Here is a 27832-nt window from a genome sequence, read left to right as displayed (position 1 = left end):
AAAAGAACGGCAACATCAACTACTGACTCACGCACAAGGCATGAAAATGCCATATCTCGCCATAGATATATAACGAGCTGACGCCCGTGGTTATGGGAAATCTTGGTTATTGTGCCAAATCGTGGGCCTACCCCCATTAACATTCAATCAGTCATCCTGGTGCCAGCCAATGAATGGTGGAGAGGGATGGAGGAGGACGGAGCTGCTAGACGGAGCGTTTTGACGCGCTGAGAGGAGGACAGAGCGTCACATCTCTCCAAACGCCCATCAAACTTTCAGCACAGCCTGTAGAGAGGACCCAGTCCTCTGAAAGAGGCCTGTCAGAGACAACGAGGACACGCTGGATTCTGGACAGCGATGGAGACACCACTGGCGATGACTTTTGGTTCAGTTTGACCCTGCTGTGATTTTCCTTGAAAACATCTTCTTCAGTTTTTCCTCCTTTTTTGCGACACAGCGGCAGGGATGGAGCAAGCACCCAGCGCGCCGAGCCCTCCTCCCAAACCGGCCCATCACGAGCCCATCAGCTTCGGCATCGACCAGATCCTGGGAGCTGGGACAGAGCCGGAAAGCGGGCGCACGGCTGGAAGACAAAGTGGATCCGATTTAAGCAGCGGGGACGGTTATTACAGTTTAGGAAGCCCGACCGGGGCCAGCGCGCCCTCCTACACCGCGCTGTCCATCTCCCTCTCCGGCATCATGCCTCCGGTGGAGGCTTCAGGTTCATACGGGGAGAGCAGGAGTCTGGGCAGCCGGGGAGTGATTCGAGTCCCGGCCCACAGACCTATGACAGCCCCGGGACCCCCGGCCCCCGTGCAGGGCGCTGTCCCCGGGTTTGGAGGGCTGTGCTTCCCCTGGATAGGAAACAGGTTCGCCAAGGACAGAATATCAGGTAGGCCAGCTGTTAGACCTGATGGGCTACCCTCATTAATATTTTACTATGTTTAAAACGTTAGTGAAAACACAGACACCTGTGCCAAATATTTGTCAGTTACAGCCAACGGAAATGTTTTCATTTTAATTATTTAAACGGCTCGAAGCAGGAAAACATACAACAGGATATAAGTTTTAATAATTTATATATAATGGGGTTTTCCACATTTACAGGTTGTTATTATTATTATTAAATGCCTTGTGTTACTGACTTCACTCATGTCATAGGTGTTGAATACTTCATCGTGTAGATGAGCAAAACAAATAATATGCAATCACACAGCTACTTTTATTATCAGGCTGTTTTTAAATAACCAAACACATCAGCATGGCCTGACACAATTTAATTCTATAGTGAAATAAACTAAAATGTTATTGATATGTTAAATTGAAGACAAATAAGAATAAACACACCTATTAAATCGTGAAATAATTTACATCACAAATTATGAGGAAAAAGAAAAAAAAATTGTCTAAAGTAATAAAGAATGTTTTCTCTGAATTTTATAAAAAGGTAAAGAAAGGTTTGTCAATTAAGCGGATTAAAGTTGTTTTAAAACACTGTATCACGTACAGTCCGTTTATTGAAGATTAACAGGAGCCTTTATTGGCAGAGGCCTATAATACAGCATGTGAAGAAAAGATTAATAGGCCAAAGGCCTGCTGCCCTCACTATAATTAACCTAGATTATCTGTTAAAGCCCAAACAACTTTTAAATGTGTATTTATTTATCTTCAATAATTGCAGTGTTCTAAATACTTTGTCCAGACTTATCTTTCACAGTAAATTTCATCTCACATTTTTCATACAGAGCTTACACAGTCTAAATAGGGAATTGTTGTCAAACAGGGCAGATATCTGTGATATATGGCCTTGAATTTCCATACAGAGTGGGGAGTGAATTAGTCTGTTTGATGCTCTATATAAAATCTCATCTTCCACTCACCGCTGTGTCTCTCTGCTCCCTGCAGCGGCCCTGGTGCCGTTCGCCGTTACGCGGCGGATAGGACACCCGTACCAGAACCGAACACCGCCTAAACGGAAAAAGCCCCGCACGTCCTTCTCCAGGGTTCAGATCTGCGAGCTGGAGAAACGTTTCCACCGGCAGAAGTACCTGGCCAGCGCCGAGCGGGCCGCCCTGGCCAAGAGTCTGAAGATGACAGACGCGCAGGTCAAAACCTGGTTCCAGAACCGCAGGACCAAGTGGAGGTTGGTATGAAAACTCATATTCAAGTCTTAAAATGTCTTTAATTACACCTCTAAACGTATTATAATCACAACTGACCTGTAAAAAAAAACTCGCCATTTTGGTCTTATTTTCCGAAAAGTTAGCTGTGTTTCACTAATCCAGCTCCAAAATCAAACTTTCCTGGTTTGGCAGGTGACCCCACGCGTAATTTCCTGTGAATTGACCCTCTACACGGAAGAAAAAACTCAAGGCTAAACAAAAACATATAAAACATATTAATTGTTTTAGTTTTATTATCAACAGTTTTTCTTGTTTTTTTTTCAACAATGTATAAAATATCAAGTAGCATAATATATGTATCTATATATTTTTTAATCTTCAAAACGCCTTTTTAAACCAATTAGAAAGTCACGCTTGAGACAAAATGTCACCCTTACAACATCCTTATATTATTATTCAAAAAATTTTCAAACTTCTAGATTCTCTCTTGCTGTATTATAAAATGTAAGATGAGATATATATTTGTGAAGATTTATTTTGTATATTACCGTATTTTTCTCAAGTTCATTCATAGACTTTGTATAATTAAATTAGTGGTAATTAAATACTGTATTCAGTCTACATACTTTATTCTGCTCTTAATTTTAATCAGGAGCTACATAAGACGGTGCACCTTGCATGTAACGTGAATGACGATTAAAAGTGGCGCACTGATATGATGTAAGAACTGTGCCACGTTTGTAGTCTGTGTTCAGTTGTCCTGCTGTTGAATCGGACATTTAAGTGGACCGAATCTGTCCCCATGGTCTTTCTGTTTTGCCCACAGCCCTAAAATAGTTTAATTCAGTAAAGACTAAGAATAACCAGCCTTAAAATAACTTAACTTTTCTTTTATCTTTTTTTTTTTTTATCTATCTATTATTTTCATTTATCTGTGTTTTTAATATTTTTTCCTCATGTCTTCTTTCAGGAGACAGACAGCCGAGGAGAGGGAGGCGGAGCGTCAACAGGCCAATCGGCTCATCCTGCAGCTGCAGCAGTCCGCCCTCCAGAAGTCCCTCAGCGAATCAGCGGTGTCGGATCCACTGTGCGCCCATAACTCCTCCCTGTACGCCCTGCAGAACCTCCAACCCTGGGCCGAGGACAGGGAATAGAGACCAGACACACCACAGCTCTAATCAATAAGCATCATCTATTATCCCTGGGAGGACATTCAATTACGTGAGGACAGTTGGACTTACTCTGATCCATGAAACGGAGAAAAAAAAAAGAATTGGACCAGAAAAACTGAAGAATTGGTCTCAGCCTGTTTGAATGGATGGTTGTGAACATGGACCTGAAGTGATGGTGAGTGATGCCTCTTTTGAAGCAGAAACTTTCTTGGAATAAATCTCGCATCTCTTTACTTGGGAACAGTGAGACTTTTTCACATCCAAAAAGGAAACAGAACTTGTCATTAAAATTTCTTGTCACCCTGTGATTGTTCTTGTTATGCTTGTGCTTATTCTTTTTATTAGAATAAGACGCAGAAAGACATTTACCCTGTAGACCTGAAAGAGCCATTTAAGTCTGTAGTGAAACAGAACATGAGTGTTTTCTGAAGGTCTTTGAACCATTTCTTTAATCTGACACAAACAGTCTTTGCTACAGTTTGAAAAGGTCAGATAGAGGGAAGGCCGTCACTCCCAACACCTAAACAATACTTTAATAAAATGTGTTTGAGTTTTAAATAAATCTCCTGCTGTTTTATCACAATACAAAACAAAAAATGTCTTTACAAAACTGCAGATAAAAGCTGGGTCAGAGGTCTGCTTTTCTTTCTCTCTTTTAAGGCTGCACAGTTAATCAAAATTTTATCGTAATATGGACGAAATACCCAAATCTCATCAAACTGCGATTTTATGATAAAGGCAAAATGTGTAACAAAACAGTATTATAATAAAGTACTCTAGGCCTAGTGGTGCAGAGATGGCCTATCAATCTTGTTCTCCATATGTAAGAAAATACACTCTAAAACCAAAAGGCTCAGATGAATTAATTGTAATAAACAGTGAAAATTCAAAAAATTGTAAGTTCTACTAACTTAACGATGTTGAGTGCCAGTAGAATTTCCTTTCTTTTGTGTTTGTTAAACTCATAATTTTTGATTAATCTAAAGTAACTGAACATGAAAAAATGGAATTTACACTTAAAATTATTCAGTTTTGTAACTTATTGTAATGAAGTGGGTGAATGAAATTCTGAAAATATTTGAGTTGGCTTGATCAATCATTTTAATTTAACTGTAATCAATGAGCACATATAACACTCCAAATATTTAAGCTGTGACAGCCCTCAGCTTTTGACTTAATTTTTTGAGTACTGCTAACGTATCAGGGTTTAGAGTACACATTTGGTACCGACCCCTACGAATGTCACATCATCATTTTTTTACTGAAAATCCAGTGAAATTGAAAATTGTGATGCAAAAATGATCAGTTCCACTAATCATGAATCGTATGGCAATCACAATACCTGTCAAAATAATCCCCACGATTGTTATTTAACATATTGTGCAGCCTTACTCTCTTTCTTCTGATCTCATTTATAAATGTTCCCACTCCAACTATGATGCACCACCACAATCACCTCTACATACACAGGTGTGGTGCACCATAACCATAAAGTAAGAAAATGATGCCCAAAATGTTACATTATGGGTAAAAACGCTTTTGTGAGCAGTAATAAAAGGAAAATAGATGTCAGAATTAGAGGGGAGAGAAGTGAAGAAAATATGAAAGAGACTGTAAGTTGGGTAATAAAGGGGATTGATGCATGTTCAGTGATGGTGGTGACGTTTTTTCATAATGCGCATTATCTTGCTTTATTTGTGGGCCTTGTCCTCTGGGGTGGAGGCACAAATGTACAACTCTTTTTGTACTTTCATTGTATATGTGTAAATAACAGTATAAACCGTTCTTGTGACTTTTTTTGTTCATGCTCTTTATGGTGCACCATAAAAAAAAGAGAATATGCAGGATTTATCGTCAAAGATCGTCAAATAAGGACACTTTGGGTTGGTAAAGTGTCCCGCACCCAGCAAAAAAAAAAAGAGAAAATAAGAAAATATAAGCGGAGAGCAGGGTCTCTGCAGATACGGACACCACCACACACTTCTTGTGGGTCATAAGTGATGATTGAGCAGGATTTCTTTATTATATGAGCCCATACATCTTTTCTTTTTTTTTTTTAGAAAAAGTCTGCATATTATGCCTTTAATGTTTTAATACACAATGATTATAAGGTATAGCAAAAAGAGAAAATTATGAAGCAACAAGGTTTAAAAACAGAAGACAAAATTAATTGTTTCTTGAAAAGTTTATTGATAAATATAATGATTTTATACAATATTTCAATACACACATGATTGCATTCTGACAGTTTTAAGCTGTCTATCTGTTTGTCTTCCTGTCTGTCTGCCTGTCCGTCTATCTGGAAGTATGTCCGGGTACATTTGAACTGAGGCGCAACACATCTCAGCGAGGATTTTTATCACACTATTGGTAGCACAGTGAGTGGGCATGACAGTAAATCATTTATAAATCTGTATTTTTTTTTGTCCTGCTCAATCTTCAAAACGATGGCTCTTGTTTGAAACATGGCTTCCATTCCTTGAGAGTCAGTGAAAAGGTCTCTCTCATCTTCTGTCTTATTCTCTTGTCTAATCTTTTGCCACAGTCCCTCCCTCCCCGGTCTCTCCCTCACAGTGAAAGGTTTCTGAGTCGACATTTTTTTTAAAAAGACAGAACTGACGACAACACTCTCCTCTCTAGCAGGAACATGGTCAGTTGAAGATGAAGCTACATGCTTGAAAAATGACACTAATTCTAATCAGGCAAACAGAAACTTTACACCAGGACAGCACACACACACAAACACATGCACATCCCTGTATCACTCTGCATCTGTGTGTCAGTAACCACTACATTTACTCTTTATTTAAGGTTGAATAATTACAGCTATATCCAGTTTGACAGAAAGATAGACAGATAGTCAGAATCAGAAACACACAGACAAAGACACAAATGAATCCATCAAGCGAGAAGAAGCCACGCATAGAACAGTTAAATATCTACAGTCGAGTCGTCACAACATTGAAACACTGACTGACACCACTGGAACACACACAGTAGGAGTAAAGAGGGCGTTTGAAGAAGCCGTCACGAGACGTAACACTGCCGCAAGCTGGCTGAGGTCAAATTCAGCTCTGTAGACCCTCACAGGCCTGCGTCTGAATCTAGTGGACATCTGTAAACACATGAAGTGGCTCTGTGAGATGCTGCACCCACATTGTGGCTTCCCAAATCTATGCGCTTAGCACAAGTATATTGCGACCATTTTTTTATGGCACGTATATGTTAAAATATGCCGTAGGCCTCTGTCTTGCATGCTTCACAATATTGCTCACATTTGTTGTATTGACACAGAAATTCAGGATGAAAACAGCCATTATTGAAGCCTCTAATGCACAAAGTTTGCATTTGTTTGATCTCACTGCGAAGCTGCTTTTAGGAATTCCAGTTCTGTTTGATAATGTGGTTCAATGTACACATTTCAGAAAAGGCTTTCGACCAAATCTGAGAGAGTATTTACACAATGTCCAAGGTGACAATGACTGTAACGACAGAAACAAATGGGAGAGTCGAAGACGAGGTAAATGGTCACAGAACAGTCAAATGAAGGTTTAAAGTCTTAAGGACATTTTCCAAATCAAGTGGTGGTTTTGGCGCCGTGGATTTGGTACAGCAAGACGCCTTCCATTAAGTTCTGTGGCAACCGTCCCACACAGAGTCACAAGATCCCTGTTTCGTTTCAACTGCAAACCATGCGGTTCCTTTCTGTCACGTTCATCCCTCCTCCTCCTTCTTTTTGTTCTTTTGTTTTCTCTTGCTCTGTGCTTTCGTCTGTTGCACAGACTTCTCTGTTGTCTAGATGACATTTTCAAACAGCTGTAGAGATCTCATGATGTTTTCATCCTGTGCAAAGAGGACGGAGAATTAAAGAAGCTGAGCGTGAGGAGAAAGTCATCAAACAAGCACCATTTAATTCAGTTTACTGGCCACTAGGGGGCAGTGAAAGCCTGCAAAATATTAGTGATCTCTGCAGACAAACATGTTGATATAAAGGGCAGCAAATATACTCTAATTAATAGCCAGCATAGTGAGACTCACAAAGAATCTGACCAAACAAGGTCTTTTGTATGCAGTGAGTAAAACTGCTTCACTTTTTTGTTTAAAGCAAGAAAATCACAGGTGTTACTAATAACATTAATGATGACATCCATCGTTCATTTATCATTTACACCCGTGCTTTTCCTACTGTGTCATGTTGAAATGTCTGCAAATTTAAAGGGATTATCAAGAGAACATTAAGAAAAAAAAGAGTACCTCTTGACAAGAAAGGATGAATTCATCAAGAGTGACCACACCATCTCTGTTTTTGTCCATTTTCTGTGGAGAGTGAAGCACACACTGTCAAGACTTTTGTCCAAAGATGTCTGATGGCAAGGTAAAATGATGAAAATCTTTTAAATATAGCTTACACTTATACTATTTTTTTAGGTAACTAAAATACATTTTGCTGCTGCAGTTCATTGATGAGCTCCCTACACAATACTCTTGCTGCTTCTCCAAATTGGAGGAATGCCAACTGCCATCTACTGTAGGTAATACACTGACAATGGACAAGCAGCTCATAAAACCCCACTTCAAAAAATCTGAAAACTCCCTTTAATATATTAGCCAAAGATACAAGTGCAGTTTAGAAATAATTGCTACAATTTTAATTATTACATTTTTCATTCCCGTGCTATCCTAACTGAAAACCATGTGTCTCCAAATTGATTTTTATGGTTAGAGACACTTGATGCTACAAATGTGAAAATAAATAATATGATGCATTGCATGTAGATTAATGCCCAGCTCAACCTTAATAGTAAAACACTGACAGGGATCTCTGCAGAGTTTTGATACTTTAAGTAATTTTGCTGATAATATTTAAATACTTTAATTAATTTCACTTCAAGTGGAGTATTTTCACAGTGCATTGTACTTTTACTTCAAGGACCAGTGTGTAGGATTTAGAGGCGTCTTTGGTTTGTTCATTCTGAGCTACTGTAGAAATAATGAAGTGCAATGTAGCAGCCTTCATGGAACATGACCCACATCCTCTGTAGATATAGAGGGTTTATTCTAAGGTAACAATAACACAATATTCCTTATTTATAGGTGATTACACACTAATCATAATGATTATTATAGTCAATTTCCACCACATTCTGCCGATAGATCTAAAATCTAACATACTGGACCTTTAAATGAAGGATCTGATTAGGAAGGATAGGATTCTTCATCACTGCAAAAATCATTAGTCTATTTTGTGAAATATTTAAACATTGCACTTCTCAGAGATCACCTTCTGCTAGTCAGTGTGTCCACCACTATTATGTCTTTTTCTCCAGAGGGGCCTAAGTCTGGAGGGGATTATGAGACTAGTTGCATGTGTGTGTGATCATTTGATCCTTTGTCCACAGCAAATCTCGCACACTACTGGATCAATGAGCCTACATTTTTTTGTGCACATTTATGACTTTGTGCTCAAGGACACATATATAACCCATACTGACAGCTGACCCCTCACTCAGTCTTAACTGGCTGTTATCAACAAGCGCTAAGTTAAACAAGGCTTACCTAGCACTGTTGGGAGTAACTAGTTACATGTAATTCAATTCTGAAGTAAATGCAATTGTAATCCATTACAGTTACTTGGAAAGACTATATAATTAAATCACAGTTACTAATCAGAATGTTAGTGATTAAAAAGGGGGTTCGATCTGAATATTCTTTTCAGGTTGTCTGGTGGAGATCTGCACTCTGCTTCCTCGGGTTTTTGTTTGTTTTCACTTGTTTGCTCTTTAGTCACAGTGGATATCGCTTCTCTTACTAACTACACAGTTTCTCTTTTCTGCTGTTGCTGCTTCTGAACATGTAAATCATGTGATTGACTGATGCATTTTGGTCAATCAATCATCAGTATTTGTGCTGTTGGATTTTTATTAGACTTAAATAAAACGAGCCAGGTGTTGTTACCTGAAAGAAGGCGTCCACATGCTGTTTGGGCGCGTCAGTTTTCAAGACAGGGTAAGTGTACTTCCCCATCATGTCATATATCGCTCTGACGATGTCTGTCATCTCCTGCGAAACACAACAGCAGGACATACACACACAAATGAGACATGAATAACAATACAAACACAATGTGCATATAACCACAACTGGGAAAATAATGAAGTTAAGGCATGCAAACATCCATCAATCCACAAACACACGCCTCTTTATTGATGTAACCATCTCTGTTGATATCGTAAAGGTTAAAGGTCCACTGTAGCTTCTCAGTGACGGAGCCCCTCAGCAGGATGGACAGAGCAGTCACAAAGTCCTGACAGACAGAAAAATGACAGAATAATTTTTTTTTAAAGTCTTAATGAGTCTGAAAATAAAAACAAGAATGACGTTTGAATAGGAACTTATCAAAATCCAAGTATTAGTGTGCAAAACTGTGTGAATAAAGCAAACCTCAAACTTGATGGAGCCGGTATGTGCTGAGTCAAACGCGTTGAACAGGAAGTGTGCATAGGTGCTGGCATCTGCGGGAGAAGAAAAAAAAACACTTGTCAATACACCGGATAGAAACAAGACAGAGATAAATACACAGACAGCACAACACACTCTTTACCTCCATGTGGGAAGAACTGAGAGTATATTTGCTTGAATGTTTCCTCATTTACGACGCCGCTTGGACACTCCTGGAGAGAGAGAGGGGGAGACAGAAAGAAAAAGGTGAGGAGGTAAGAGCTACAGATGCCAACCAGAGGGACGGGTCAAAAAGAGAGACCGATAGATGGAGAATGTGATGGAATTAGTTAAAGGATTAAACAAAGATAAAGACAGACTGGCTATGAGTTAAAGATTAGTTTAATTAATAGTAACAATAATAGTAAAATATAGTTTTATTAGTTTGTATAAAGAGACTGCAGTTACAAAGTCTGACCTTCTGTCCAGGGTGTCACTATTGAGTCTATTTTTCACATTCCTCCTTCTGTCCTCTGGTGACACTTCATTCTATTCTAATAACAGTATTTACAACTTAAATGTTTATTTATATTGTCATCATAGAGTAACAATACCATGAAAAAAAAACAGCAGTACTACCAAAACACACAAGTCTCATGATTAGCAAATAGCAGTCCCTGACCCAAGTATGACCCCAAATTATTTTGTCCTAATAAAATCTTGATATTATTTCGTTTTGGGATACAAAAAAATCACAAAGGGACAGTAAACCCAAAAAATGAAAATTCAGTCATTATCTACTCATCCTTATGCCGTTTGAAGGCCTGGTTTAGTTTTTTAGTCCACAAAACAGAGCTGGAGATTAACAGGAAAACACTGTTGCAGAATCTCCCAAACAAGTGAATGGTGCCCAGTTTTTACTTGTAAAAAATCAAAAGAATAAAAATCATACTACATACCATACTGCTTGTCTGGTGTAATCCAAGTCTCCTAAAGCCCCAACATGCCAGGTTGACTAATAAAATGTTATTAACACCATGTTTTTAGCCTTAATTCGCACTGTAGATTCTTAGCTTGGAGTTGTGACAGTGAGCAAATGGCATGTTGGGACATTAGGAGACTTGGATTATGCCAGACAAACAGTATGGAGCCATTTTATTTTGTTTTTTTCATGTGTTTTTTACAGTTGAAAACTGTTCACCATTCACTTACAATGTCTGAAAGATTCTGCAGCGCTGTTTTCCTGTGAAACTCCAGCAGTGTTTGCAGACTAACAAAATAAACTCAGCCCTCAATCGGAATGAGGATGAGGAGATAATGACTGAACTTTCAGTTTTGTGTGAACTATTCCTTTAATAGAATGTTTTAATAAATCTACTGTAGCTGCATAAAAATATACATGAGGTAATTTTTAGTCCCAAAGAAAATTACCTTCATGTATCCTCTAATCCAGTGTCTCTCAAGTGGGGGTACTAGTACCCCCATAGGTGCTTTGGACTACCGCAGGGGGTATGTGACTTCTTTAAATGTTAATTTAAAGGATATGAGTCATGCATTATTCCTAAAATAATAATACTATAATAAGTTAAATACAATATGTAAATGCAATCATTAAAGGGGTAGTTCACCCAAAAATGAAAATTCAGTCATTAACTACTCAATCCTCATGCCAATTGAAGGTAAGGTTTAGGTTTTATTAGTCTGTATGTATGGTGACCAGTTAAAAAAAAGAAGAAGAAGAAGAAGACAGAAAATGCCTCCATACTGCTCAGCTGGTATAATCAAAGTCTCTTAAAGCCCCGATGAGCAGTATGGAGACATTTTATGATGGGATTTTGTTGTTGTTGTTGTTGTTTTTTCAATTCCATTTCACGTTGTTTTACTGTGAATCCAGCAGTGTTTTGTGGACTAAAAACTAAACTAGGGCTTCAGTCAGCATGATTGTACGTAGACAATGACTGAATTTTCATTTTTGAGTGAACTATCCTTTTAACTGCCACAAAGCCTGAAGACAGTTTAAATAAATAATACAAATAAATTGATTCATGTGTGGACAGCTCCTGGTGCTGAAATGAAGTCTGACTGACTTACCAGAAGAAATCTTTTTTTTTTTTTTTTCATTTCATCAGAAAATAAAAAATCCATCTAAAACAACATGTTACTGGCTAAAATAACCATGTATATTAGATTATAAGGTGTATGAAATAACTGAATGATACATGACTTTTCTTTGTTTTGATATTACTTACTTACTTGACCCATTTTATCATGCTGTTTTGAGATATATTTAAAACTCAGGCTACAGGACTCATCACTTCACATTGTACACTCTTTGTATGTTTATGTGTCTCTTCCTTAGAAGGGCATCTGAACAGTGACTTACATTCTTAAAGCCGCGGTAGAGCACTTGGAGCTCTCGTTTACTGAAGTTGGTCTGAGCTTCTAGCTGGTCAAGGCCTTCTGGTCGATGGCACACCATGGTCATCTCCAAATCATCGTCAGCTTTATCTGAAGACACAAACACACAGAAATACAACATTACGTTACTCCAACACAATATGCAATGAGGAGTGATAAAGCAAAAGAAAGGAAGAATAGATTAATACAGAAAAGAAGGAAGTGGTTATGTATGACACCGGAAGGAGAGAGTGCTAAATATTTTCTATTTAATCTGTTTGGCAGAAATAAAGAGAAGGAACGGAGAGACTGAGCCTGGGATGAGAGGTAGAGGTCAGTGTAACAGCTCCGTGTTCCTCCTCTCACCGGCCCTTTGATTAACAACTCATTACTCTCCTCGCTGGAGGGGAGGGGAGAGAGGACAAACCACTGACTCTGAGGCAACACACTCACACACACACACACACACACACACACACACACACTCACAGGCTCAAAGTGCCTATACGTTAGTATGATGACACCTCCCCTCTCCATCTCAGACAACTACACACTTGCATGAGTGCACACATACTCCCTGAAGCAATCTACAATGTAATAATTATGCATACTGTTATAACTGTGCATAATTTAATAGAAATAGTAATACAATTTCAGAATATGATAAAGTGCTCATAATGTGCAGCAGTCAAATGTTAGACCAAAAAAAAAAAAAACGTACTGGTTAAGTAATAAGATGGTGTGTTTTATGAACCCATTTCATTCATAATAATGTCTGTCTGATTGTCCTTCGCTGACCAGCCTGTCCAGCTGTGATTGTCTTACAGTAATGGATACTGTAGGTGCGTTGCTCTTGTAATATAAATGTTTTGCAGGATAGACTGTTCGACTCACATTTAAACATTATGTCAGGACAGATTGCCGCTTGCGTAAGCCTCTAATCATTTGTAAGAGCTGACTTCCCTTACAAAGGACTGCACAGTGATCAAGTACAATTTTCTCTGTCTTCTCTGAGCATTTACAAGCAAATTACAGTCATCACAGCAGTCCACCGAACGGTCAATGTCTGATTTACAGATACAATGGGTGAGCTAAAGCATTTTTAAGGCCTCCTGTTCCTGCCACAATTAAGTGTCACTGAGTGCAGCGTTCACACTGTCCTTGGCAATCCAGATTTTGAAACATCAACAGTCTGGAAATAGAAACATTTTTATCTGTGTGGCGAGAACATTAATGCTTTGTAAAGCTTCATTACACCAACACCTCTTCAGTCCTTTCTCTCAGTGAATCATGGGTACCAGTCAGGTTGGCGTTTTTATTGTTCTGGGGAAAGACAACTTCATCTCACTGCTAAAATAAACCTCAGTCAACAGTCCAGCCATTTTAGATTCAGTATCCAGTGTTCCCATTTAACACATCAACAGGCTTTTTCATGTAAATAACTGCCCAGAAGTGCTGCCATCATAGCTTAGAGCAAGAGTGACTTTGAATTTAAATGTCAGCTGTGATGTTACATCCCTTTGAACCACTAAATCTGAATTTGTCCCTCAAACGCAGCACTATACATACTCTGTCACAGTGGTTCCCAACTTTTTTCTGATTTCAGTGAATGCTGAGCTGATAATTTCAACATTGTACGTACTAAATAGGCTTCTTTTTTTGACAAATTCAGTGTTTCCTCTCCCTGATGCTTGGCCATTATTCTATTAGCTCTTTGGTTGTTTTAACTAAGTTCATTTTTTTTTTACACAGGACAAAGCTGTTTAGCAGAGAGTGAAGACTCTATGAATATAGTTTATGTTTAGGTCTTCATCATGCTCTTATCCTGTGATCCTGTTAGCTTAAGTGAAGCTATGGCGACCTCCTGTGGGGGTCAGGACCCCCAGCTTGGGAACCAGTGCTCTATAATGACAAACAAAACAGTCAGGTTTAAACTGTTAAAACATTAAATACTATTATGTTATCCAGCTAAAGCTTTTTATTATTACATATTTACTTTATATAATTCCTGTTGAGTTGCTAATTGGGTTCTCTTTATACAGCACATATGCTCACACATTAGGGTGGAGGTTCACACTCATGTCAAAGGTATTTTCAAGTATTATGCACACCAAATTCCCCAGTGGTCTTCAGGTATAACCCACTGTAGACTGCATAATGACTCAAAAACACACACACACCAAACCACAGATAACACTTGTGTGATCCACATGTTCTTGAAATACATTTAAAAGACAAATCCAAATGTGAGAACACCGTACACACTGTAAATCAGCGTCACCAGCGCCTAGTTTTAATCTTTTTAGTTTGGTCAAACATCATTACAGCCATTCATGCACCTACAGAGTTAAAGAGTATAAAACCTTGATGGGACCTGCACAGTCACCGTCACACTCCATGCTTAGACTAAAAACTACAGCAGCAAGGACGTCCTATCTCAGGGTATACTGTATAGTTATGCCTTTTAAAGAAAAACTCACACCAATCACCTGAATGTGTTTTGAATCAGCATGTATTATCATGTATTACAAGCCTTTGATTTACACAGAATGCATAAACATGTGTGGTTTATTCAAACACAGCACATTCAAAACACAACTGACTTGATGCAATCAATAAATATGAGAGTCAAGATAAGTTATTATTTAGGTTTAAAATTGTTCTTTACACGTTCACTCTGTTAATTTTCCTCCAGAGCTCCAACGATTAGTTGATTAATTGATTAGCCAGTGAAAAAAAAACTAGTTGCCAAATAATCATTTCAGTCACTTTTCAAGCAAAAATCTTCTTAAACTTGAGGATTTGCTGCTGTTTTTGTCATTTCTGATAGTAAATAAAGAGCCTTTGGGTTTTAGACTACTGATTGGATAAAACATGCAACTTAAAGGTTTCACTCTTCAGTATCACTCTAGGAAATAATGATGGTGAGCATTTTTCACCACTTGGCATTTTATAAACTAAACGATTAATTGTGAAAAGAACTGTGTGGCAGACTAATCAATAATGACAATAATAGTTAGCTGCAACCCTATTTTCCTCAAATAGTAAACACTGAACTTATGATTTAAGAGAAAAGTGTTCACATCTGGCTTTGTGGATAGAAGGCAATTATTTTCCTGAAGGGCAGTATGTTTATCCAGTTCAAAAGAGCTAAATATGTAAAACTGTGTAATGTAGAGAAAACAGGTGGGTGCATTAATATCACTGTTTGGAAAGTATCCATACATAACAGCATCACTAACAATTAAACTAGACAACAATCAGAATCGGCTTCACTTGCCAAGTACGTGTAGATTTGTAATCTGACTCTGTTTTTTTTTTTTTACATTGCTCTTAATGTACGTACAGAAATAGAACGGACAGCAACAGCAACAGCAACAAACAATGACAACAAAAGTAAACAAATGAAGGTTTGTTACGTGTGTGTTATGTACACAGGAATGCACCAGTAATCAACAGCATGAATAAAATTTCTACATACAAGTCAAGTATCCTGTAAGTTATTAAATTATTGAGATGTTTCTTTAATCTTGGCTTTAAGTGAGTTGTTTTGGCCTCGGTTTTCTGTTTAATGGATGACATCAGACAATGTAGTAATGTAGCAATGTTTACTGAGTATTGCAGCAGAATTACTGTCAGACAAACCAATGCGTGAGACAGTCGGCCATAGCAGATTTAAAATATCAAAAGCAGCTGAGAAAAAAGTACACAAGCCCTCTAACTACCAGCTAGCTTGTGGCAATGGTTCAGATTTCAATGCTAAAGCACATGTAAACAACCCAACAGTCTGCAACTTGTAACATTTATTCACTGTTTGTTAATTTAAGTAGCTTTATTCCCTTGATCTTCTGAGAAAGGTGCAGTCGAAACTTGTTCAATATTCCCACTTTTATTATCCAGACTGTTTTTCTCCTCTGTCTCACAGACAGACAGGAGAGAAGAACCTCCGGTCAACTTTGCTGGATCACACAGACGGTAGATGTAGTACTGACTCACCCTCCACAGTGATGACTCCCAGTAGGTGCAGCATTTTGATGGCCCCACAGCACAGCAGAATGATAGCTATGGTATGTAAGCTGTTCTCGCTCTGCTGCTCTTTTTCCATGTTGATCACTTCTTTTCTTTCCTCTGGCCTCTACAAGCTTCGTGTCCAGACTCTCCTGTTAGTCCTTGACTTGTTCAGAGTTTTTTTTTCAATCTTAGACTTTTAAAATGAAGAAATATGCAAATCTATTTTAAACTTTTAAACTTGTTTCTCTATATTCTCTCTGTCTATCTCCTGCCTACAAACTTTCCATCTATCCTGCTTCCTCCTACAGTGAGATCAGCACTCACCTGCCTCTCTCTGTCTCTGTCTTTTTATCCCCCTGTCTCTCTGCTCCCTGGGGCATCTCCCTCTCTTATCCTGACCTTCGGTCCATCCCACTAACTCTCTCTCTCTCTCTGTCTCTCTCTCTCTGTCCACCCCCCCATGTGTCCCCCCCACCCCTGCCTCTGTTACAGTCACTGTGTCCTTCACTCTTTGGGAACTCAGCTTCAACTCAAGGGTCCGACCTGAGCGCACTGTAACGATGATGAACTCACCTTCTCCTGTACGACCGTATGTGCTTGTTTTGTGGCTGTGTGCATGTGTGTGTACGCGTGTGTGTTCATGAGAGGATCAGCACTTGATTAATTGGCCCCATTAAGACACACAGTCCTCGCCGAACAACAGAAGGCTTAATCTACTACAAAGTGACTTTTCTAACTAAACATGCCAAAGTCCTTTTTATATGACTTACTCTACAAAGTAAACAACAAGAAATTCTAAATATATCCATTCTAATCTGCACTGTGGACTTTATAAAGACTTAATGGTATGAACCACTTTAAAATAAGACCATCCTTGAAAAAGATTTCTAAATGGTTTATAATTATGTTATTAATTAGATTGAAAATATGTGTTAATACTTTAATTAGTTTAAAAAGGCAACAGTAACCTGTTACTTGCCAAATAGTGAGCTCATATTTATCTGTACTGTTAACTCAAAGCTCATTGTTTACTGAGTTTACTTTGTCTTCTCCATCAGCAGCATTTACACCTGTCGGCTTTATCAGATATTTGTTAATAAGTTACTTGCATTTAACCACCGTCAGCATATCTTAATATAAAAAGGTTTAATTTGGCATCAAATTAACAGATCAAAATACCAGATTCATACACTAAGGTTGTGGCAATATTATTTACCTTAACATTTTGAGCATGCACAGTTTTACACTTTACAGTAAGGCACCATTTTGCTAGTTATAAATGGTAGCAAGTCACTAGGATTAATTAGTAGAGAGCAGTAATTAGACCTTGTAAAATAGTGAGCCCACATCAATGTATAGAAACTGTAATTTAATGATTTACAACCTAATTATAAACCTCTTTAAATAAAGCATTCTTAATGTTAATTATATTTTGATTAAGAATGATTTATAGGCATTATTATCTATTTTTATTTTATTAATTCTATTTTACTTTACTTTATTTTTTCAACATGATCTCAGTTTTATTAGTTGTAGAATTGCTTTGTTTATATCCTTTAGTTTTATTTGTATTTATTTTGTTTTGTTTGTTTTAATCTATTTTATCTAGTTCCTAGTCTGGGTTTTATTTGACTCTATTCTATTAATATTGCTTTTAAATCTATTTTATTGTCAGCAGTTTTATTCTTTGTTTTTACTCTGTATTTCATCTATAGTTTTTATTTCACTCTGTTTTGTTATTATCAACTTGCCAGTCATCTATTAAGCACTTTGATTTTCACTAACCTGTATGAAAGGTGCTATACAAATAAAGTTTAACTAATTGATTGATATTGTAAAGTTGTACCAACTTGATCTGTAATGTGCAGTGTGTGTATGAATATAACCTGCTGTAACCTGTATGTACCAGCAGGGGGCAGCAGACACTCATACAGAAGACACCAGTGTGTGCCAAGGTGTGCCTAATGAAGATGTGTTGAACATTTCATTACATGTGTTACTTCAGAATTAGCTGATATAATTATTCATATACAGAAAAACATAACAAAATGTGTTCATTGTGTTGCAAAACTCACAATCCTACATCTCCCACTAACCCTCTTTTCCACAGCTATGGTCTTTTAAAGCTAACAATGTGATATTTTTTACAATACTGTTGTACACATATATATGTTCAACAGCAGACTTTGTGACTTTATCCCAGTATGCTCTCCCTTGCATATAAATAACACTAGGAAAAGTATCTTATAAAGCAGAGGTCTCAAACTGCCAGTCCATAATACTCTTCAATCATAACTTACAACCCACTAGAAGTGTGTGGTAGTGGCTGTACTTGCAGAGACCCTGCCATCTGCAGGCACTCCTCACTATTTACTCATTATTTTTCTGTTCTTGCGAGGCTCAAACACTGATATTTGAACTCCTGTGAATGAGACTCAACAATCAATATATCTATCTGATGCATTTACAAACAGCTCGGACAAATCCTACCCATTCTACCTTTGAGGCTTGAGTGCCCTAAACGGCTGGCTACTGCTAAATCAGTTACTCTATTCTGAAATCCCTTTAAACTGTGCTCTTATTTTTCACTCGCCATATGGCCCTATTTATTGTATCTTAACCATTTAATCAGTATTTGGACTGATGAAAAATGGTCTTGGGAACATTAGCTTCTAAGGCACTTTGGTTAGTCTCAAGTGATTTGTCTGTTGTAAATGTTACTGTTTAATATATGCATTTTTTTAAATTTAGACAACATCTTAGTAAAGTTATTTTAAATATTATTTGCTTGGTCCTAATAGGCTGTCCCATTTCACATGTCTTCAACATGTCTTATATGATTGTACTTGTATTTTAAATTATTTTGTGAATAAACATAAACTGATACTGACTGAAGGCAAAAAAAAAAAAAGAAATATAATCTATATAATCTCTGTTCTGTGTCCAACTGGCACTCATTTATAGTCTTAATGTGAATGCTGTGATTGCCCGAGAAGCTGAAGTGTAGCTGCTGACTTGCAGGCTGCAGGGGGCTCTGCTGTATCAAGAGGTTTCCCACAGAGTTGTCAATTGAAGGTTTGCTTTATTTACTGTTCTGTTTACTGTTGTAGCAGTGCTGGGTGAAATTAAATTTAGTGGCAGGAGTAGCATTTAATTTAATTTGCCAGACATTTAAAAGATGCTTGGTAGTGTAAACATCACTTGATAAGGATGATGGAGTGTATATTGTGCTCGTTCATGTAATCAACCTTCAGCGGCCTCTCACTGTGACCAATCAGCAGTATTTCTGTCAAGGTATGACGCTCAGACACAGTGAACAAGAGGGCTTCCTGCCACAGTTTATCCATGCTGACATTTCCTTCCACAGATATTACACTTAAACTGGTTCTGTAGGACACTAAACTGATGTATTAAAGGAAACCATCAAAGGAAACTTGTGACGCATGTTAGAATTTCTTACAGCAGACCTTTCAAACAGATTAAAATTGCTTAATGTGGTCTAAGTCTCATTTTCAAGCTCATATTTTTAGTTTGGGTTTAAGATTACAGGCTTTCATCTTCAAAAACACTTTATCCCCCATATAAAGCAATGCAAAATTCTGTTGCAAACTAGCTGCATATTATGCAAAACAGTTACAATGTGATGGAACCAAGTAACAGGAGAAAGGCTGGATTACAAACAAGGCAGTTCAAGAGTGTTTTCTGTGGGAGAGAGGAACAACCTTGGTGTGGACTTTGATTTTTGTGATTTTTCAGATCTTTTACATGCACTAAGAAGTTATGTAACACATTAAAGGACAGGAGAAACCCAAATAGTATAATATGGCCACATTAAAGTGGAACTTTTCAGTCCCCTAGCCCCTCACAGTGTTATTGTTGTGTCACTGTGGCAAAGATGAGAGGTATTGTGCTGTTTCCTGGCCAAATGTGCTCCTCTTTACCCTACTCTGCTACACCAAACCACAACCTACACATCAACCACAGACGGCACCACTACAGGAAACACTACGGGGCAACACACTTTGACACAACACCAGAAAGAAGCATGTTCACTGAAGAGGTTAATGATAATTACAGTAACTTCACTACTTGACACGAACAAGCAATTGTCGGGTGTGACATCAGAAGAAAATGTTAGGAAAAAAGGTGGGAACTGACATCATTTTCAGGGGAAATTTCATGTCCCGTGGCAGATAGATGAAAGCAATGTCTATGGGAATCTAAACATGGATGGTGTCATTATTCTATATCTTATATATTATATTCTCTGTGAAATCAACATTTACATAATGATAACTTAAAGCAGAAAGTTGTCTATCTCAAATTTAATAAAGTACATTTTACGTGTTGAGCAAAAAATAATAATGGAATTTTATTTACACCTTTCATGCAAAAGAATGTCCTGCAATGTGAAATGATAAAATATAGACATAAAAAGACAGAAGAATGATATAGAAACATTAAAGGGAAAATGAATCACTTCTCTTGTGGATGTCCAGTCACTGTTGATGGTTAATGCAGTAAATTGACTTGATTACTGACTGAGAGAGCAGCAAAATCTGTTGCTCTTCCTGCATCCAGTGATGTCACCGAATGTAGAGAACTCCATTTTTTAGGTCAATATAGCACACTGAGAGGAATTTATTACCTCAGTTCACTATATTTACCATCAACACTGATGGGATATCCACACATGGACACATGGAAAACCATTTCACATGGGATTGATTCATATGCAGACACATAGTAGTTTCTGACATTTCACATGCAATTTGGACAATATGTGAAAACTGAAATTTCACATGAAATACAACATGTGAAACACTTTTGAAAAGTGCTAAATTCAAATATATTCGAATTTTACTTGTTGGGTTTTTTGACAACGGCAAATATTTAATATTGCAGGCTGCAGTTTGGGATAATGTTAATTTTACATTCCTTATAACAGAGACTTCAAAGTGATACTGCTCTCAAGGGGCCTCCTGACCCACTGGGTCTGTGTCTGGTAGGAATGTTCAGTAATCCATCCATGGATATTAGGCAGTGGATGATGAGCTCCTGCTATCCCCTGACAGTCCAGCTTCACAGGAAACATTCTGTTTATGTCATTTTTCAAAATGTGAATATTGTGTATCGGACTGCAGTGTTATCTTGTAAGTAAAGATCTGATTGCAGGCAACTTCTTTCAAAAGAATATAAAAGATTAACACTTATTAAGGGCTGTGGGAATGTAGTAATTCAGCCGTTCTATTTGAACAGGTGAGATCTAGAAACCTGCATGAAACTCGAACTGAAAAACCTTTATAAACCCAACCTAGAAAGCCACCTCAAGAGCTTCACTTCCATCTGTTACACAAGCTATTATAAGCTGTGGAGTTTGACAGTGACCAAAAGCCTGAACCCTTTTCTCTCAGAGCTTGTTTGGAGTATTAAGCGTTGGCCTGAACTGTCAGCAAAGAAAGACTGCCTGTCACTCTCCCCAGCCAGCAACTTGTCACAAAAAATACCTCGTACATCAACACACACACAAACACTTCCTGCAGCCCAGAAACAGGATTTAACTCCTAGCTAACTGCTGCTGTTTCTGGTAGTTAGTGTTAGCTCTCATTTCTCCTGCGTCTCTTCCTGTCTTCTGTTGCCCACTGAATCCTCCTTTCTCCTCCATTTCTTATCTTTCTCACTCTGCCAAACTCTCCTCTCATTCTGACACTCTATCTCAGCCACGCTCTCCCTTTCCTCCTCGTACCGTGTCCTGTAATCCCTGCCAGAGAGTGTGTAATTTGCATAATCTGAATTAGCCTAATCTGCCGTCCAGGCGGCGACGGAGAGGGCTCGCTCTTGCCGGCCTCTTTAACGTTGGAGAGCGCTCTCCAAGAAAGTAGCAGCTCCACTGGTCTACACGGGCTCCCTGGAGGTATGGATGAAGTATCGTAAAAATAGATTCAGCTGCAGCAGCAGTCCTATTTACACCATGCGAAAGCTACACAACATAATCATGTCCAAGCTCGCGTTCTGAGACGCATTGTTTTTGCACAGTCAACATCCAAGCCAATGGACTCAGGGCCAATCCCTGGCTGGCCTTTGGGTGGTTCACTGAGAGTCCAATGACTCGCTCGGGTTGAAAAGACACACAAATACACACACATGCATCTAGTCGCACACCCTCGAACAAGACAAACATGAACATTTTATTTCAAGGGTCACAGATAAAATGTTAAGCACCCATGTGCATAAAACAATATACACTCCCATGCTTGTGCACACACACATCTGTTTGCTTACTAATCCTCAGCCTGTGAAGGAGGACTGAAGTGCTGGAGGGTGTTTACACTGTTGTGTTTTTGTAGATGCAGACACACACACACAGAAACCACCTAATGTCCCTTCCTTACGTATTAGCGTGCCACTGTTGATTATGTTTGGGGAGAGTGAGTCAAATACAGCTCATTTACACACACAGCAGCAGCAAGCCAATATTGATTTTTGAGTAAATACATGTCTAGACTCAGAATCTGTAGAAATACACAAACAAATGCACACACACAGGCACACACACATACACACACCGCTGGATGCCAAGAGAGGAGAATGACGAGATGACTTAATAAGCACTCACACCAGCTAATGGGAGCGTGGGTGATGGAGAAAGGGAGCAAATGAGAGAAAGAATGGAGGCATAAAAGAGAGCGGAGAGAGGTATGGAGATGAGGGTGCCAGGAGCAGATTGTGGCTGTGGCATGTGAGAGTGTGTGGCGGGGGAAAATTAGAAGTGAGATAAAGAGAAACAAGCGTGGTGAAGGAGTGGGAGGGGAGAGAAAGGGGGAAAACAACAGGGAGAGGAGAAAAAGCGGCGTGCAGGATAAAATGAAAGAGAGAAAGACGTGAAAAACAACAAGAAGATGAGGTTGAAGGGCAGGGAGAGAGGCGTCAGAAATCAAAAAGGGAAGCAAGATAAGAGGAGGAGCAGAGGAGTGACAGGAGGAGAGGAGACAGGGAGAAGATTGAGACAACACTGCTGGAGGGAATAAGTGAGGGAGGCAGAGATTTGGGGCTCGAAATAAATGAAAAATCCATCAGGGGCAGGAGGAACATTCCAGGTGAAAATGTTGCTGGCAGTGGCAGACTCAGGCTGTCTGGGGGGACGGGGCAAAGAAAAATGAAAAGGGCACCAGCTGCATGTGGAGGGCACCAGCCCACTGAAAGATGTGATGCATCGATCACTTTTGTCCACTGAGAGGGTACATTACAAGGCACTTTACCATGTTTTCTCTACTGGTAGGTACTGGTAGGCAGGTTTCTCTTCTGGAAAGGCACTTGGGGGCACTTTACCACATTCTGTCAGATGGAAGGGAACTCAAGAGGGAATTTATGATATTTTATCTACCACAGAGGCATCAAAAAGGGATCTTCTGTGGCATTTTTTTAACATGGGTGCATGACGGTAGGTAATCCCCCCTGTGCTCCTGAGTTGTCAGGGGCCACCACAAAACAAAAACAACCAGACAAGACAACAGGTAGGAGAAAACTAACACCAGAGCTAGGCCGCCAGTGAGCAAGACAAGAACACTTGACAGGAAACAAAGCAAAGTTGAGAGAACAACAAGCAGCCTTGATGAAAACAGACAAGCAGGCATGCAAATATTCAGGATGCAAACATGGAGAGGCGTTTCCTTTTTTTTCTCCAGAACACAGTGATGAGCTTGTGCTCAGAGGATCAATCATGTAGGAATCTAATCTCACAATATTACAGCCGTGTGCACCGTCTTCCTCTCTCAGTGTCACTGTCAGTGTCACGATCCTGGATAACAAGTTATCTGCAGCACCACAAAATGGGTGGCTGCACATATACAAGTCCTGCCACACTAATCCTGTATACATGTTAGAGCAAGAGAGAAGGGAGAGACGTTCAAGTAGCACAACACAACAGCAGAATTACAAACAACCTGCTCCTCCAAATAGCTCCAGCTCTACATTCCATTATTTCATGTTTTTTTTTAATCTGTAGGGGCATTTGTGGAGGTGAAAAGGCTTGTTTTCATTTGCCGGGAAGAGACAGTTTTCACACATTTCCACCACCAACAAGCACCTCATTATTCAAAATAGCAACAAATTTACGCCCTGCTTTTTTGTAACACCCAAGGGAGAAGGTGTTTGTTTGAGCTTGTGGAGAAAAAGAAAAAAAAAAAAGATGAAACAAACCATATGCACTCACTTGGAAAATGTCCTGTATAGTCTCATTTGCACTGAAAAACCGATAATAGCCCGCCTTAACAAATAAGTTTAAATGACTGCATGCGATTAATGAGGGATATTTTCACTCTGGCACTTATCTCCAGCTCAGCGTGCCCATTCATCGGAGCAGCCAGTTTGGATTTGTTGGATTTATATAAATGAGGTTTACAACATGCTTTTATTAGGATGAGTAACGAGGGAGTAAAAGATTTCTCACAGGCAACAGGTCCTCATAAAAAAACAAAACAACTCCCTCCTCCTCCTCTTCATCTGCATATTGCTCACTATCATCTCACTCTCTTTCACATGGCCTTGACTTACTTAGGAATACCCCAATCTCATCAACCCCCCTCGTCTATACCCTCCCACCCCAAAACTGCCATCTTTTGTTGCCATGGCTACCGTGCTTCCAAGGTAACAGCAAGACTGAAAAGCAGTGTGTGTGAGCAGAGTGACAAATACCTTCGACATGTGTGTGTTTACAAGCGTCGATGCCCACATCTGCACGCACACAGCCAGCCAGCCAGACAGACAGTGCAGAGCGACACACTCACTCACACACGCACACACACACATACAAAGACTCACAGACACACAAATTCAAACATAGTCAAAGAAGCTGTCTCTTACTCTGCTCCCTTGGTTTGTTCTGTCAAAGAAGATAAGCTCGACAACAATCACATGGGTGCACACACATACAACTTTGTTGTAGAAAAGCAAAGGTCTTTTTCCTCTGGGAACACCTGTTGGTCTTTCTGTTTCTCACACACACATACAGACACACATTCATTTCAAACCATATGCCCTCTTTCTTTCACTGCATCTTAACTGAAATACCAGCAGTTATTAATCTTTGGTCTGCAGCTCAGCGTACGTGCGCTGTATAATTGAACTGGAGTGAATGTATGTGAGAGTGTGTCTGAGGAAGATATAACAAAAACACATTGTTAAAAGTTTAACTGTCCATATGTGTGTGTACATTAGGGATGCAATTGACATTTTCATTGTCAATTAATCTGTCAGTTATCTTCTTTATCAATCTATTAGTTGTTTGGCGCATTTAATGTCAGAAAATGGTGAAAAATTATGATCAAAGCCCAACGATGATGTCCTCAAATGTTTTGTTAAAAAGCTGGAATCAGAGAATTTTTACTTTCTTTTCTTTAAACAAATGAATCAAACCGATTAATCAATCACCAAAACAGTTGGCGATTAAATGGTAATTGACAGTTAATCGATTAATCATTGCAGCACTAGTGTACATGCATGTGTTCATAAAAAAGAACAATTTGTATGAGAGTTTACACATGCATGTGCATATGCATACATGTGTGTGTGTTTATGTTTGTGTGTGTGTGTTCCCTCACCCCTGGACGGCCTCCTCTGCTTGGTCTGCATGGTCAGCGTGCCCACCACAGCCCCCATGTTTGCCGTCGTCGTCGTGGAAACAAGCGCGTCTGTATGCTGAAGTCTGTATCTCTATTTTGTCACGTGTTTTGAACGGTTAGAACGCACACACACACACTCCCTCGCCCTCTTTCCTCTTCTCATCCTCCCCTTTCTTTCTCTCACACTCTCCTCCTCCTCCTCTGTCTGCAGAAACCCTCTTTCTATCATCCCTCCTTTCATACTCTCTCCATCTCATAGCGCTCCTCCTCCTCTCTTTCTCTCTCCTCTTTTTCTCCCTCCCACACTCCCTCCCTCCGATCTCCTTGTTTTTGATTAGGGGTTGTAGCCTCCCTCCCTCCCTCCTTCTCTCCCTCCCACCTTCACCCACCAAAGCCAAGAGCCTGAGCGGAGCATCAGTGATTCAGTATGAAATCGCCAGGATGTTGATTCACTAAATTATAAATTAATATGAGTGTACCCATTGATTTGTAAACGATAACACTCTGAGTCACTCTGGAACAACAAACATGCCCTGTTACATTTCACACCTAAATGCATCTGTTTTCCCCTGATGGAGGACAAATATGCAAATAGATACTGAAATATTGACTTGAGAAGTAAATATGAATAATGAAGTGAAGATAAAACATGTGCATGTGAGAAAAAATCAGACAAGCCACGTGGATTACTTCTGTTTTTCCTCAACATCCCCATATGCTCATGAAAAGGCCACTTCAATCCATCAACACCTCTGTTCACTCCATCCATCACTCCTGTTCATCCATCCATATTACCCGCACATACATGCTAACATGGGATGGACAGTGTGTGAGTGTGTATGTGTGTGTGTGTGTGTGTGGTTGGTGACAGATTGGCTCCCAGGGCAGGAAGGAAAGGAGGAAAAAGAGACGGGCAGGCAGTAAGAGAGCAGAAAGGAGGAGAAAAGGCTTAAAGTCAAGGATGTGAGAAGAGAGAGATTAAAAGCAGAAGAAGCCAAAGGGATGAGAAGAATGAGATATTTAAGAGGGTAGAAATAGAGGGATCAAGACATGTGTCAGATAATACTGCAGGAGTGTGTGCTCTTGGCTGTCAGAGCTGCACACACACACACACATCAGGTGAAATCACATTTTAATTACCACCGGTCGATACAAACAAGGTATACGGTCTTCCGTGATGAAAGTACTAAGAAACAAATCGAAAGATGGTTGTAGATGACAAATAACATGTGCTGTGCTCGATAACATGCAAAAACTGCACATGAAAAACATATATTTCAGAGATGCAGCAGTGGAAGAAGGACTCTGACTTTTTACTTTTAAGTAAAAGTAGCTTGAACACAGATCCCAGGAGGGTTCCTCTTCTGAAAAATATGAAGTTGTCCCTCTCAATTACATTATTTCTAAATAAATTATGTAATAAAAAATATATATTTATTAGAAGTGGACTGCCTTTTTTCTAAATAATTCACACATAAGCAGGACACTTGCTGACGGTTTTGTTCATGTCCCCCACTATGTATCCTGCTCAGTGGACTGAACCATTGCATATATTAAACTAAGGGGGAATTTGGGAGATGAAGTTAACAGTTTACTTCATCCTGATGAAGTTTCAACCTGGGCCCTGTTTTTACATAAATTAAAATTTAAAAAAAAGTTTTCTGACCCAGTAGATCGCCTCTGCCAGCAGCTGCGAAACAGGCTGCAACAGCTCCAACATAATTCTTCAGGGCAACTGCACCTGTCAGCGTCTCCATCACCACATTCTTTATGATGCCCATTAATTCATCAACGGATGAATAAATGAATGGATATAAATTTTAGATCTTTTTGTAGGCTATTTCATACCCAAGGTGCATTGTAGGAAAATGCATTTTTCTCCAGATCTGTCAAAACCTGCAATAAATAATTGAATATACACATTCCTAACAATTTAAACAAACTGAAAATCATAACTTCGTAATGGTAGAATTAAAGGCAGAGCAAGCATCTATAGGTTGATTGTGCAAGCAGCGTATTACAACTCATATTTGCATTTATTGTTATGATTTATCCAATGTTTTAATACTTA

The 27832-nt window shown here is 39.0% G+C and overlaps 2 protein-coding genes across 4 annotated transcripts in view; one reads left to right on the top strand and one right to left on the bottom strand.

Annotated features, from left to right (window-relative positions):
• The first annotated feature begins 218 nt into the window (after positions 1-218).
• tlx3a (T cell leukemia homeobox 3a) lies at positions 219-5080 on the top strand. Its single transcript, XM_084719127.1, has 3 exons — positions 219-892; positions 1906-2143; positions 3094-5080. The coding sequence occupies exons 1-3, from the start codon at positions 466-468 to the stop codon at positions 3275-3277; spliced, it is 849 nt and encodes a 282-aa protein (XP_084575253.1). The 5' UTR covers positions 219-465; the 3' UTR covers positions 3278-5080.
• A 385-nt stretch (positions 5081-5465) lies between these two features.
• The window catches only part of kcnip1a (Kv channel interacting protein 1 a), a 56273-nt gene continuing 33906 nt past the window's right edge, over positions 5466-27832 (bottom strand). For 2 of the 3 annotated variants that reach the window (XM_084719128.1, XM_084719132.1), the window contains 7 exons: positions 12117-12241; positions 9897-9966; positions 9737-9807; positions 9492-9599; positions 9251-9355; positions 7550-7612; positions 5466-7138 (listed from right to left, as the gene is read on the bottom strand). In XM_084719128.1, coding sequence (XP_084575254.1) covers positions 7091-7138; positions 7550-7612; positions 9251-9355; positions 9492-9599; positions 9737-9807; positions 9897-9966; positions 12117-12241 — 590 coding nt within the window. In that variant the 3' untranslated portion in view covers positions 5466-7090. Of the gene's footprint in view, positions 7139-7549; positions 7613-9250; positions 9356-9491; positions 9600-9736; positions 9808-9896; positions 9967-12116; positions 12242-25740; positions 25990-27832 lie in introns of those variants that run through there. The other variant, XM_084719131.1, reaches the window with a different exon arrangement.

This window comes from Lutjanus erythropterus, chromosome 5, assembly GCF_056507025.1.
Source record: "Lutjanus erythropterus isolate fLutEry1 chromosome 5, fLutEry1.hap2, whole genome shotgun sequence".
Lineage (NCBI taxonomy): Eukaryota > Metazoa > Chordata > Actinopteri > Lutjaniformes > Lutjanidae > Lutjanus > Lutjanus erythropterus.
The sequence above is the reverse complement of the archived record's forward strand: the minus strand, read 5'-3'. Positions and strand labels throughout refer to the sequence as shown.